The 13749-nt window shown below is 41.0% G+C and overlaps 1 protein-coding gene across 2 annotated transcripts in view; it reads right to left on the bottom strand.

Annotated features, from left to right (window-relative positions):
- Positions 1-13749, bottom strand: part of ep300b (E1A binding protein p300 b) — a 35519-nt gene that overhangs the window by 11739 nt on the left and 10031 nt on the right. Inside the window, exons 11-24 of one of the 2 annotated variants that reach the window (XM_039610907.1) lie at positions 13706-13749; positions 12991-13070; positions 12692-12850; positions 12080-12586; positions 11561-11800; positions 11282-11462; positions 10619-10737; positions 8536-8775; positions 7464-7552; positions 6264-6374; positions 4886-4942; positions 4668-4745; positions 4105-4172; positions 1017-1167 (exon numbers count right to left, since the gene is read on the bottom strand). The exon at positions 13706-13749 is cut by the window's right edge and continues 34 nt beyond it. In XM_039610907.1, the coding sequence (XP_039466841.1) occupies positions 1017-1167; positions 4105-4172; positions 4668-4745; positions 4886-4942; positions 6264-6374; positions 7464-7552; positions 8536-8775; positions 10619-10737; positions 11282-11462; positions 11561-11800; positions 12080-12586; positions 12692-12850; positions 12991-13070; positions 13706-13749 (2124 nt within the window). The remainder of the gene's footprint in view (positions 1-1016; positions 1168-4104; positions 4173-4667; positions 4746-4885; positions 4943-6263; positions 6375-7463; positions 7553-8535; positions 8776-10618; positions 10738-11281; positions 11463-11560; positions 11801-12079; positions 12587-12691; positions 12851-12990; positions 13071-13705) is intronic. The other variant, XM_031749515.2, reaches the window with a different exon arrangement.

Raw genomic sequence — 13749 nt, 5'->3', positions numbered from 1 at the left:
AAGACTTTTGCAGCTGATCAAACACACAAACCCACACATGTGCAATAAGACTGCTATATGTGCAATTCTTCTTCTGACGAAGTTGTATTTTTGTATTTTCCTACTCAGTTGTATATAGTATTTGTATTTCCATTTTATTCTATTGTATATATTATTCTATTTTATTCTATTGTATATGGCATTTTATTTTATTGTATTTTATTGCATTCCAGTGTTTTCTAATTTCTGCTACATAACTTTGCACTTTGCTGTAATAAAACAAATTTCCCACCTGTGGGACTAATAAAGGTAATCTTATCTTATCTTATTACAAACACTGATATAAACAATGATACCAATAACATATCAGTACCAATATCCACCGATATATCTGCCCCGCTGATATATCGCTCTAACTCTATGCAGAACAGGGATCAGTGTTTTCTCACACTCACAGAGTGAGGAAGACTCCCACCATCAGCTGTTAAATTTGCAGTGATTTAGAGGTGATTAGCGCTGAGACAAAAATATCAGCCCCAACAACTCCTGAATGAAGAAATGATGATCCATTCTCCACTTCTATTAGTCTCTATACCACTCCACCGACTATTATGCACTATATTATTTTTTTCTTCCATAGTCATATATTGTTAAATTTTTGGGCTTTATTTAACTGAACCGATTTAGAGTTGTTAAATAATTTTACATTGTTCCTGCAAAACTGACAAACATGATCTTAACTTATTACCTTCAATTAATTTTTTTTATGCACATACTGATATAATAATAATAATAATAATAATAATAATAATAATAATAATAATAATAATAATAACAATAATAATAATTATTATTATTATTATTATTACTACATGTAATAATATGTAGACCCTCAAAACTTTGACCTACCAAAATCACAGCTTAATAACTCCTCCCATAGAAATTAGGTGTTTCCATGGGATTCCCACCTCATCAGTAATTATGTTCCATTACCTGGCCCCAAAAACCTGCAGCAGCAGTGAAATTTAACCGTTTACCTGGACTTCATTCCCGGCTTGACTTCAACCACCTTGTCTGAGACATGGACCACACGAATGGTGACCTCTCCAGACTCGGGATGGTTTTGCCGCTTGATGTAGTCGTTCACGCGCGTTTCTAAAAAGTTCCCCAACTTGGTTTGAGGAAGCCCTGCGGAAACAGAAACAGGTGTGACCAAATAACAGAGCTGAGAGGTACCAATATTTTCACACTGTCGTTTTTGGTGAATGAGTATTTTAGCTTCTTTATTTGTGAAAAACTGGCAGCAGCTGAGGGACAGAGCCTTTGTCTGACTTCATTCATTGAAAACCTCCATCAATAAATAAATATCTACTACACTGTATCCAGGAAACAGACCTCCATACAACACATCATTTCATCAGTCTCACTCCAGTATAATCAATCTAATGTTTTGTCCTCCATTTGTTCAGTTTCCTCAGGTTCACGCAGAGATATGGGAGATATCTCAATGAAACACCTCATTGGTGCAAAAAACACCATTTTATGTCTGCCAAACTGTTACCGATGGCAAGTTTTATAGATTAACCTAAAGAAATAGGAACAAATAATGTGTTTTTATGACAGGCTGCTAGAAACAAAGTGTTTCAAGTAGGGGTGGGAATTTAACGCATTAATTGTAATGAATTTGAAAATATAACGCATTTAAAAAATGCATTTAATCGCACTTTGAATTCCAAGCAAAGGGGAACTTTTGTCAATGCACGATTTCCTTGTATACCGATTACACTGATGCACACATCAGAGCTACAAAGCATCAGAAGAAAGCGCATTGCTAGGACTGATGGGAGGCAAATTTCATTTCAAAAGACTACCCGATCGAACCCGACCTGAAAAAGGTCAGATGCAAGGACTGAAAAAGCAGCCAATGTCCAAAGAAAAAGCTCAAGACCACTAAAACACAAAAAAACTAAAGTCAGGACGGTCTGAATCCTTGGAAAGCAAAGTGTAAAGAAATGAAGGGAAACTCAAGTTTCTGTATAGTACGGCATTTCTAAGTTAAATGTACTTATAAAAACACTGAGAAATGTTCAGCATGAACATCCCTACACAGCAGGATACTCTCTACTTTCTGATACACACACACACACACACTCCAGTGTGTTATTACTCCTAACTTTGTGCGGCAGCTTTCTTTAATGTTTTTCTGAGTCTCCTGGTGACAAAACAACACCATTAGAGTAACTTTGCACAATTTACAGTTCAAAATAATCCTCATTTATCCTACAGTGTATAGCAGGGGGTAATACTGAACAGAATTGCAGAAATGGGTATTTAAAAGTGTAAATAAATGAATTGCAGTATCATACTGTCTGCGACAATACTGATATAAAGACATAAAAAAGGTCATATCATTGCTATGACAATGCCATGCATTTACGCTCCCTAGTGCCTGCAACGATTAGATGATCCTGAGCATTCCTAAGAGACGTGTAAGGTGATACTCAGTAGCTATAAAGGACTCTGCCTCAAAAACATCTAAAGTGCATTGATTTTCAAAATATACAAGAAACATGTTCCTGCTGAAGGTGAAAACAAACTTGTTTAACCACTTAAGGCAAAAAACACACCATCGAGTATAAACCAGGCTACGAAGGAGGAGATACTAACAGCTGCTGATGTGCGACCCAGATGTAAACAAAAGAGCCTGCCGAGCACCGCTGGAGCACTTGTGAGCTGATCTCCACATGACAGGAAGAGCATACAGTGGATGGAAACCACTGATGCGATTACATGCTTCAAACTGAGGGCTTTAAACAGCTAAAAAGATCGGTCAAAGATACATCCCAGACAGATTTTCAAGGTTAGGTTATTTTTAGTTACTGTTGCCTCAATGTCCAGGGAAAACACTACTTTGGCTACTTTTGTGCTGTTAATCTCAGCCTGATCTTTTTGTTAACACTATTATTGTTTTTCTTTTAAAGGAAAAAAAAATAATGAGATTGTGCACACAAGCGTTGGAAATAAGCTTTCTCCAAAGGGTGGATGGGCTCTCCCCTAGCATAGGGTGAGGAGCTCAGTCATTCAGGAGGGGCTCAAAGTAGAGCCACTGCTCCTCTACATTGAAAGGAGCCAGCTAACGCAATTGCCTCTTGGGTAAGATGTTCGGGTTGGGGATGTCCTACTGAGAGCAGGCCCCCAAGGCAGACCCAGGACACAATGGAGAGGATCTCCCTCTTGGCTGGCCTGCCTTGGTGATTCCCCAGATAAGCAGGAGGAGGTGGCTGGCAAAAAGGAAGTCTGGGCTTCCTTGCCCCGAGACCCCACTTCAAATAATTGGGATAAAATGGCTCGATGATTTATTGTTTTGTTATTTTAGATTTTAACTGTGTTTCCTAGTTTTAGACTGGTCGGTCAGTCTAATTTTTTGCTCCTCATCCCTAGGTCACACTTTAAATGAGGAAGTAGAGGGTGGCTGATATTGCCTTGAAATTATATCACAATATTTCACGACAATAAAGATGAAAAAAATATATGCTGACGGTTTTATTCATGCTGAAACATACATAAGTGGAAGTAAATGAAGGATTTTCCATCCATCCTTACTGCCAGTGACACAAACCTTATTTGTCTAGATTAATTTATGAAGACTGTTTAACAGGGATGTAGCAATGTAACCATAAAGACAGACTTTGATTTTATTGTGTGGCAAGTTTTGGTACATTTTTTAAATTATATACATTTTTCATTTTATCTTCTAAGAGAGGCACTGAATTCATGTGAAGATTTGTACATTAGCAAGAATGTAGCACACCAGTGTTATAACAGTGTGAACGCAGTGTTATGTTTATGTGACAGTGCAATAAAAATATTTGTCACTAAAATAAATAAATAAATAAAAATCAATGACTAATCCTGACACATAATCACAATCTCAGCACTGATCGAAATAATTACGACACTTATTTTGGCCATCATCGCGCTGCACCCCTGCCTCCAAGCCAATTTTCCTCTGATTGGTTGCCTCTCTCAAACAGGTGGTTTATTATAAATATGTGGGTAGGGCGAAGAAGAGAAGCAGAGCTGTAAGGACAAAGCATTAGACGAGCCCAGCGTTATTCCACTTACTTTTGGCGGCGTATTTGTTTTCTTTCCGTGTCTTATTGGCCTTTTTGAGACAGCTGTCACAAACAAATCTGGAAATGAAAAGTCAACGGTTAGATTTGCAGGTTACCATCAGCTCTGTCACAATAATCAGCAGTGACAGTGACAAAGCGGCTCTAATCAAGACATGACTCGGCCTTTCATGCTAGTCTTTCCTTTCTTTAAACAACTCTAATGAATGGGAAATCACTCACATCTCTCAATTAAAAACAGACCACACATGTAGGGAGATCAATCTTGGAGGAATGAGTCTCTTTGCTAAGGGACTGCCGCCACGCTGTCAGGCATTTTTGACCCCACCACCCCGATGTAGCGTTTGAGATTTAAAACCTATTTTTAGCAGCAACAACTGGAAAAATGAATGTCAGACCCAACATTTGTAGTTGGGCACATCAAGTGATTTTAGTTTTTTAAAAAAAGAAAGAAAAAAAAAAAAGAACAGAGATTATATTCCAGACCTAGTCACGCAATGCAGTGTGCAGAGAGCGTGTGTGTGTTTGCGTGTGTGTCTGTGATAGCTGGCTCACCCTGACGGCCATATGGTTTCATTATGGAGGACGCAGATCTGGTGCATTTTACGGCCGCAGTCGATACATTCCACAAGTCTGAGCGCGAGGAGACAAAAGACAGACGTTCAAAAGTTAGTACAGTGAAAACATCACATCCGAGGAAATAACCCGCTTGATTCCTCGAGAACTTTTAACACAATAATGGCTCTCAAATGAGTGAAGAAGGGCCTACATACAGCTCGGGGTCAAGCGTGTCGTTCTTCTTCCGCTGGAACTGGTCTTTGTTGATGGAGCTGTGGGAAAAATCAGAAAGAACCAGCTGTAATCAACTCAGCCCTCTGCAGACTGCAGGCTGCGTTTCCTTCATTCGGAAACGTTTACACAAATTCAAAATGTGCCCACTGCCTCAACACTTCCCCTCTACATGCTCTCATCCTGATCATCTGTCATGGAAGACAAAGCAATAATAGGAAGCTCTTCTAACCCACAGAGCCGCCACAAATTAATCCTGTGCAGCTCAACACTGTTTAATCCTACAGGGTTCACTGTTAATTATCTGGACCATTTTCTCGCTCATTTAACAAGTGGGTCAATAAATATCAGGACTAGAACTTTGTGACTGATTATTCCATTATTCATTTGGTCAGTAAAATCTGCAGCCTGTTTCCTAAGCTGCAAGATGCCACTTAGCCAATGTTTTGCTGAGCTCAGTTTACTATCATGTGTGATAAGTGTGTGGCATTGCTTCTCATTTTGGCTAACAAAGCTCCAGGACAATTATGTTACAGTGAGATTAAATACAGATGAACAACAAATCCACACCTAAGAGAAGCATTAAGACTTAAACTATAAAAATGAAAGCAGTGAAGCTTCTTTCAGCAGATTTTACACCAGAAGTCCTCCCGATCTTGAACTGGGATCTTACGTGTGTTAAGCAAATGAGTTAATCTTCTACAGTGTGGCGCCACTAACAAAAAAACAAAAAAACCCCAAAAACATACAATGCTTTTACAACAGTAACATTAATTAAGAAAAAGCAGCTTGAGGAATTAAAAACAAAAAAAAACAACAAATTGCAGCTATAGGTGTACACACACATTACTAATCTTGTCAACAGGAAACATTTGAGTGCCTTTTAAAGGTACCAACTTAATATTTAGTTTTGTTAACACTTTTTTGTGCAGTTTTATTTCCAAAGATGTTCCTCTGTGGAGGCATCGCTGCAGAAAAGCTGCTCTGCAGTGTTGGGAGACACTGATGATACTATTTAGAGGACACAAACTAACTTTTAAACTGTATTGTTGATCACTAAATGATATTTTCTTGACATAAGATGCTTCCAATTTAGGTCACTTGCACAATAGTCTTTCACTGCATTCACAACAACCCTATCAAAAATCAGTGTTTTGAACTGTGTTTCGCTCAGGAGGACAGGAGCATTTCTTCTTAAAAAAAACAAAATAAAGTTTCCAATTAGTTTTCAATAAACTCACAAATATATTTGATAGCCTAAAGAAAAGGAGTGGTTTTCAAGCATTACACAAGGACCTCTGAGATGTAGCAAGCTGTCTTGTGTTGTGCGTTGCATGAAGGAGACAATGTGATGGTACTCACGCCTGAGGCTGGGAGGGGTCATCCCCCAGGGAGACACTCTCGCCTTGGATTTCGTTGAAACACTTCTCACAGAAGTGATACCTGTCAGCAAGAAGCCCATATTTTGGTGAACTACACCGTTCGTCATCAGCACAGCCAATCACAGAGAGGGCACGAAGAAGCAGCCGCCAATCAGGGCAGGACAGGCCAGGGGGTGGACACACAGGAGGAGGCAGAGGGCAAGGTAGGTCGTCGCCGGCAGCCAATCGTGATGCAGGGTTTTTGTGTGGGCGGGTGTTTTGATTTTGCGCGTAAATTTCGGAGTGGATGATTGGTCACACCAAAGCAGGCCAATGCAGACATCACAAGCGTTAAAAAACACAAGGAGGGAGAGAGGGGGAGGAGAAGGGAAGGGAAAAGGGAGGAGGGAGGGGAGGGAGATGGGGAAAGGGAGGTCAAAATGAATATTAAAAAAAAAAAAAAAAAAAAAAAAAAAAAAAAAAGCGTGAAATAAAACGTTACAGGTCAGACGGAGACGATGAAGGGAGGGACAGAGGGAGGAGGGGGCGAGGAGCATGGAAGGAGAAGGATGTGAACAACAACCAACAGAGGACAGAGAGCCAAGGCAAAGCAAAGATTAGCATCAGACGTTCAGTGATAAACAACAACAACAACATTACAGCAACATGAGAGACCACTAGGAGCTGTGGAGGAGGAAGGGAGTGAGGAGTCTCCATACATGAAAAGGTGGATGAGGAAAAAATAAATTATTAAATGGTAAAGCAACAGAGACCCATCATCCTTTCTGGTCATTTATAAAGTGGGAACCTTTCTTCTGGTGACGAGCATGACACCACCACCACCTCCTCCCACTCTGCTCATGAAGGTACATTTAAGAAAATGTGAAATCAACTTGGTTGTGAGGACAGTGGTGCAACAAATTAAAAAAAACAGAGGAACTGTGCAGGAAGACGGGAGCCCACTTTATGAATGACAACAACATGGAAATTAAAGTGGTGAACTATGGAGATGGTGCCAGGGTAACCATTTGAAGCCAAATTAAAACTCATCTGTGATTGAACTGACTGATTGATGCTATGCTGTAGGAAGTATCAGTGTGAGGAATACAACACGACACATACGAGGTGATCTCACTGCCTGCATTTTAACAGCAAAAAAGAAAAAAAGAAATGAGAACTAAGTTCTGCCGACAGCTCTTACCTGTTCTGGTAGCTAAAATAGGCAGCGTCACGTTGGATGGTGCATAACTGTTTTCCATAGCAGCACAGCGTTTGGGGGGAAAACTCAAACTGCAATGAGGAGGAGACAAAAAGAAATCTCATATGAATAAATGTTTAAAAACACACACTAACACTAGATGTACCAGGTTTACATAAAGTCACAGACTGTAAAAAGAAAAAGATGGAGTTCGGGGTCTTTGTCTCCAATGGCAACCAGGGGACAACTTATCTGAATTCAAAACTAAATCCGGTTGTTTAGGAGTCTATGGGAAAACAGCCCTACTGCTCACCTGATTTATGACCTTAGTAAACACATATTAGTTTACATTCTTCTTCAATAATACACATTCATTTAGCAAAGTATGGTCCCATTTTGAGTCTGTCAGACAAAAAAAACACAATGTTTGGTTAAAACAACATTTCTTTGCTCCCTTTTCAGCTTCTTCTAATCCTATACACGCAGTGATGTGGAGGTTTTGTCTGAGTGGTGACAACTAAGGTTATTATAATTAACTAAAACTAAATTAAAACTAATATTAAGATGTGAAAAAAAAACCATTTTAGTTAAATAAAATAACTATAAAAACTAGACGTTAAATGAAATAAAACTAACTGAAACGATTTTGTGAACTTCAAAAACTAAAATTAAAATGCAGGAAAAATCTTTAGTTTTAGTATCTGATAGTTTGGTTAAAAAAAAAAAAACAAGTATGTGTTTACTGAGACTGGGAGTCAACTGCTTTGAAAAAGTTGTGTGTTTTTATTGCAATACCTGCCTCTGACATATGCCCTCCATATAGTAATCATTAAAAAGATTAAAGCTAACACTGACCCTAATAAAAACTAAACTAAAATGCAACATTTTCAAACAACAAAAACCAAACTTAAATAAGAAAACCCACTCTGGAAACTACCTGAAACTAAACTGGTTTCAAAACAAAAAAGGTTCTCTTCAGCAGGTTTGATTTGCAGAAATGGTAGATAAAGTTTTTCACTTCTTAGTCTACACCTGCAGACACACATGAAAGATAAAAACCATGGTTCTGCCTCACCTTCCTCCCACAGCAGTACCCTAGGCCCTGCATGACGGGATCAATCTCCGACTCGAACACCTCGGCCAGCTTGGAGCAGTACTTGTAGACGCGGGAGGTCTTGCGGTTGTACAGCCAGGCGTTGTTGAACATCAACCAGATGTCCTCTATATACTGCCACGGCTCTTGGTACTGCCCCGTGTCCAACTTCCGCTTGATGGTCGACAGGTCCATGGGGTTCTTCACGATGTCAAAGTAGTCCTGGTTTGGAAGGGACGCCGTCCAGGTAAGAATGGCAGGTCAATGTAAAGTTCAGGTAGTTGAGAAAGATTTAGAAGCAGGGAGAGAGGAAAGAGCAGCAAGATGTGGGAGCGTTTGATCACCCAAGGGAAGAGTTTGAGAGATGGGGAAGAAGAGTACGATCAAGGTCATCGTCGTCGTGGTCATCAGGTGAAGGTGCGATGACGGCGTCGCAGTCAACCAGGCAGGACCAGAGTAGGGAGAGAAGAGGGTGCAGGGGGACAATGTTGTTGAGCGCTGTAGAGAAGAAGGTTCACGTGCAAACAGAGAGACATGACAACTTCTGCCCTCCAGCTCTCTGCTTTGCACCCTACTTTTAAAGTCAAGTCCCTGTCTGTGCTGTGAGCTCATACACCCATTTAAACACTACCTAAGGATGACATGTAAACATAATGCAAATGACACCCAGCAATGTGACTGCGAAATTATTATTTATCAATTTGCTTTGGGACGCATGTCGGCTCATTTTGCCACACAGCTGGGGGGAAAATGAGTCTCTGGGTTGTGATCAGGGTGCAAAACCAAGAAGAACAGAGCAGCGGCAAAAGCAACAAGGCAGACAGAGATAAACTGTTTCTAGCAGCCGAGTGGTCGGCGTCAGCTACGCCAGCAGCACGAGCGGCAATATGTTGGCTGAGTTAAAGTCAACAGGGCTGAGGTGAAGCAAGTGAGTGTGAGAGGAGGGACGACTCTCTGGGTTGTTTTTCTTTTCCTGTCTTAGGCACTCTGCTTCTCCTCAAACTAAAAGCACAGTTTGAAAAAGAGGCAGAGAGGAGTGTTAGAAGAAAGGAGGTCCATCGGCTCCGAGTGAAAACACTCACAAGAGGAAAAAAACCTGATAAAAACAAACAAGCAGTGCCTAATTTCTACTACAGGGCCGAATATATATCACAGCAATGTGGTTCGTTTTGTTTTTTATTAATCCAACCTATTGTAAGTTACATTCCACAAAAAACAGCTGAATGGTTATTCACCAGCAGAAAGTTACATCCCTTGAATGTGGGTGCTCCAGAAGGAGACCTGAGCCAACAGCCCGAGGCTTGCTAATCACTGCTGTTTATTAATGTTCATATTTGCAGTGGGAGGACAGACACAGTTGCTCTGATTCAGAGTAAAAGCATCCTGAATCTTATCAAGTAGTCTTCCCTCCAAATTGGACCCACTGAAGGTCTCCCACCTCTACACACTGCCCACCTGAACACTGTTACACTACTACTGGTGAGGAACTGAACTAGAAAGCTAGCAATGGGACACTACCACGATGATGATGATGATGATGATATATTAAAAAAAATTTTTTTGAAGCAATGCAACTTTAAAACATGATGTCATATGGGAACAAATTCAAATACATAAATGAAAGCGACTGGCTCGTGAACTGCAAATCATCCAGAGTGTATGTATTTATTTTTAGGTATATGTAATATTCTTTCAACCGTTTTTTTTTTTCTTATATTATGAAGTTTTTAAATACGGAGTTAAAATATTGTTTCATATTAAATTTGCATTCATGAGAGCCACTGCTTTCATTTACAAATGGCAGAAAGTAGCGTATAAATACAAACACGTAAATATATGACATGCAGTGGGGGGAAAAAAAACCCAACAAAAACGTTGAGGTAGGAGTTCAAAGTAAAATTAAATCATGAAAAAAAAAAAAAATACGAAAAGTATGAGAAAGAAAAATATTTAAGGTGGAAGAAAAGAAAACAAAAATAAGCTAAATTTTGAGAGGAGTTGAAGCAAAATGGCAGCCAGTGCAGTCCCTTACCAGGTTAGTTTTGTTACTAGTTCGAATACGTACGGGTATTCCCAGTAACTGGGGGTCCACCGGCTGACGGAAGGGAAGGGACTCGGGGTCCTGCCGGTACAGAGATTCCAGGGTGGGCATCAGAGCCTGACGCAGCTCCTCGGGCTTAAAAACTGGAAAAGGAGAATCAGTCAGGGAGTGGATCAGGGAGCGGTCAGTAACCCCCCCCCCCCCTCACTGCATTATTTAAAGAGGACATCTTGTTCTCATTTCCAGCTCGGTGTTTTTATTCTTTAATTTATTCATTGTTCATTTTCTTTCTATCTGATTTTGGGGGGGGGGGGCAATATTTCCTAAAAAGGGGGAAAAGAAGAACAACTATAATTCAGGAACAATGGGTGCAGGCATAAGCAACAGCTTGTGTGAGCCTACCGCTCATACATAATGCAATGTTTTGGATATTATTCTGTGGTATGATGAACAACACTGTTAATAAGCTACGACAACCTTCGCTACTTCACATTCACAGGCCAGCACTGTCAGAAACAATGAAAAAGTTTACAGAAGTTGATTTTTCTCCTCGAGTAGATTCATGTGATTTCCAATTATTTCTCTTTGACAGTGCTTTACATGAGTCACAGTTTGTGGTTACACAGCTGTCACTGTGGAGATGCTACAGCTGTTAAATCACTAACAAAGACAACAGTGGACGCTTACTTTTCTTCTTGCTCTGAGTGTTAGCTGGGGAGCTGTTGGTGGCTGCTGACCCTGACCCTTCCTCTTTCTTCACTTCTGGCTTCTTGTCTTCACTTGTCGCTACTGACGATGACACACAAGATGAAGATGTATCCATGGGCTCTCCTTTACACCCGTCTCCTGATGGCTTCTCTTTCTTTATCTGAGAGAAAGGTTTGTGTGTCAGTTAACCAATTTCTTTATCAGAATGAAGACTAAAATAAAACATCAGGAAATAAGGTTCATTTTGAAGAGCCTCACCTCTGGTTTCTCCTCCATCTTCACATCAGCTTGACCCTTTCCCATCTTCCCCTTGCCGTCTCCTTGAGCGTCAGCTCCTTCGTCGTCCTCCTCTTGTTTCTTCACCTCCATTTTCACATCTTCCTGGCTGGGAGCAGGGCCGTTGGCTGAAGCGAGCTGAGAGGTGGGATCAGTGCTGCTGCTGACTGATGCTGGAGAGCAAACCTGACCATCTGCTGTCAGAGAAGGCTTTGCAGATAGCTGAGGCAGAGCGGGCAGAGATGGAGTGAGGTTTAGAAAAGGCAAGTTAGAAATCACAAACGGGACACGTGCCATGTTATGTTGGGTTTACACAGTCCTCTGCTAAAACTAAACATGATGATTTTTTCCCCATATTTCCTGTGAGTACAAGAAAATAAGAGTCAGATAGGGAACCAAGCGTACCACACAATTCAAAACCAAAGGCTCACAAAACTTAGTTTTAGGAAAAGAAGGTGGAGTAAGAGCAGACAAAATAAAGAAAGCCTCTAATCTGCTCACCGGGGTCTGTGGCTGCTGTGATGGTACGTGAGCATTCTGATTCAGCACTGAAGAAGTCTGATTTGTTTGAGGGCCCGAGGAGGCCGTGTCCCCAAGTGTCTGCTGTGGAAGGTGATTAGCTTTCTCAGAGTTCATCATGTGCACTGATGGCTGCGGCTGCTGCTGCGAGGCTTGCTGTTGTTGCTGCTGGGGGTGCTGCGGATGGGGCAGCTGGGGTGTGCTGGGGGTCTGCGGCTGCGGGGTCTGACAACCAGGTAACCTTGGGGGCGTCTGATGGGGTTGAGGTGTTAAGCTGCGTGCTGGTGACGGGGAGTTTGTTCGCATGGGTGGACAATGAGGGAAAGTGTTGGACTGGTTGGAGGATGGAGGCAGGTTAGGCAGAGACCCAGTGCCACCAGCATTCACAGACCCCATAGAGCCTACGGGGGCTCCGGAGCCTGGAACAGAAGGCGCGGACTGGGGAGCGGGGCTGCTGGCTGGGTGGGATGGCGGTGTTGACATCTGGTTCTGATGCAGAGAGTAGGACACAGGATAATGTTTAGTCACCCTCTTTGAAACTTTATCATTCCAAACTTGTTACAAAGTAATGTCACTCTTCAACTCAATCCTTACCGCATGCACAGCATTCTGTGTTCCTGACTGATTCATACCAACGGCACCAGCACCTGGACCAAGTCCTGGACTGGACCCAGGAAACTGGCCTGGAGGGAGGTACTGGTTCTGTAACGGTGTGGCGTTAGGCTGACTCATCCTCGTTGTTCCCATACCCATCTGGAAATAAAACAACAAGTCATGTACCGTCTCATGTAACCTCTTCTACTGCATTTAGAGCTTTTTCACAGCAAATGAGTCAATAAATGATATTCATATGAACCCAAAGGAATGACAGAGAATGCAACAGTGATGCCAACCTGGTTCAGCGGAGCAAGAGGAGGCGTCGACCTCTGACCGATCGACTGCATCCCCCCCATCTGACCAAACTGGTTCATTCCTAAAAAAAAAGAATCAGGACAAAATCGAGGCATGTCAAAACACTTTTCACTGGGCATTGCTGTAACTTGCACTGTTTGGATTATGCAGACATATTAAAGAAAGTGATATGAAGAGTAAGTATTTCCTGGTTGTGGCAGCGTGTAATCTCATTTAAATTTTGTTCAAACTTTTTCTGAAAATGTTTAAGCCTTGGTTCACAAAGATTAAAGTGATAACCATATTAATAATATAGATTATCAGCAGTTTATAAAAGGACATTTTTTTGGTAGAACGTTTGAATTAAAAAAATGTTAAGCAAAGTCTGTAGCTTTTTAAGATTTAACATAAACTGCTGGCAAAAAAAAAAGAAAAATGGCAAAAATGAAAACCACAAACAAAATTCGGCTCACCTCTGATGATTTGGGATGGCAGCAGAGAGAAAGAAATAAATATCTGCACATAATTTGGGTGAACCAACCCTCTAATGTAGCTCTCTGCTAAACATTTCCACAACGGGGAAAAGCCATATCTACTTCCTGATTTCTAAATTTTTTTAAATACTGGTCTAGAACTCCTGTCTAAAATAAATACAGTATATGACATTTACTCAAGAATCCATTGATCTTAAGTCATTTATACTTGTTTGAGGTGTACCTGCTGGGTTCTGCATCCTGTTGACCATCTGATTGGGGCCGGCT

The sequence above is a fragment of the Oreochromis aureus genome, linkage group 4 (assembly GCF_013358895.1).
Source record: "Oreochromis aureus strain Israel breed Guangdong linkage group 4, ZZ_aureus, whole genome shotgun sequence".
Lineage (NCBI taxonomy): Eukaryota > Metazoa > Chordata > Actinopteri > Cichliformes > Cichlidae > Oreochromis > Oreochromis aureus.
This window is presented reverse-complemented; position numbering and strand designations above follow the sequence as displayed.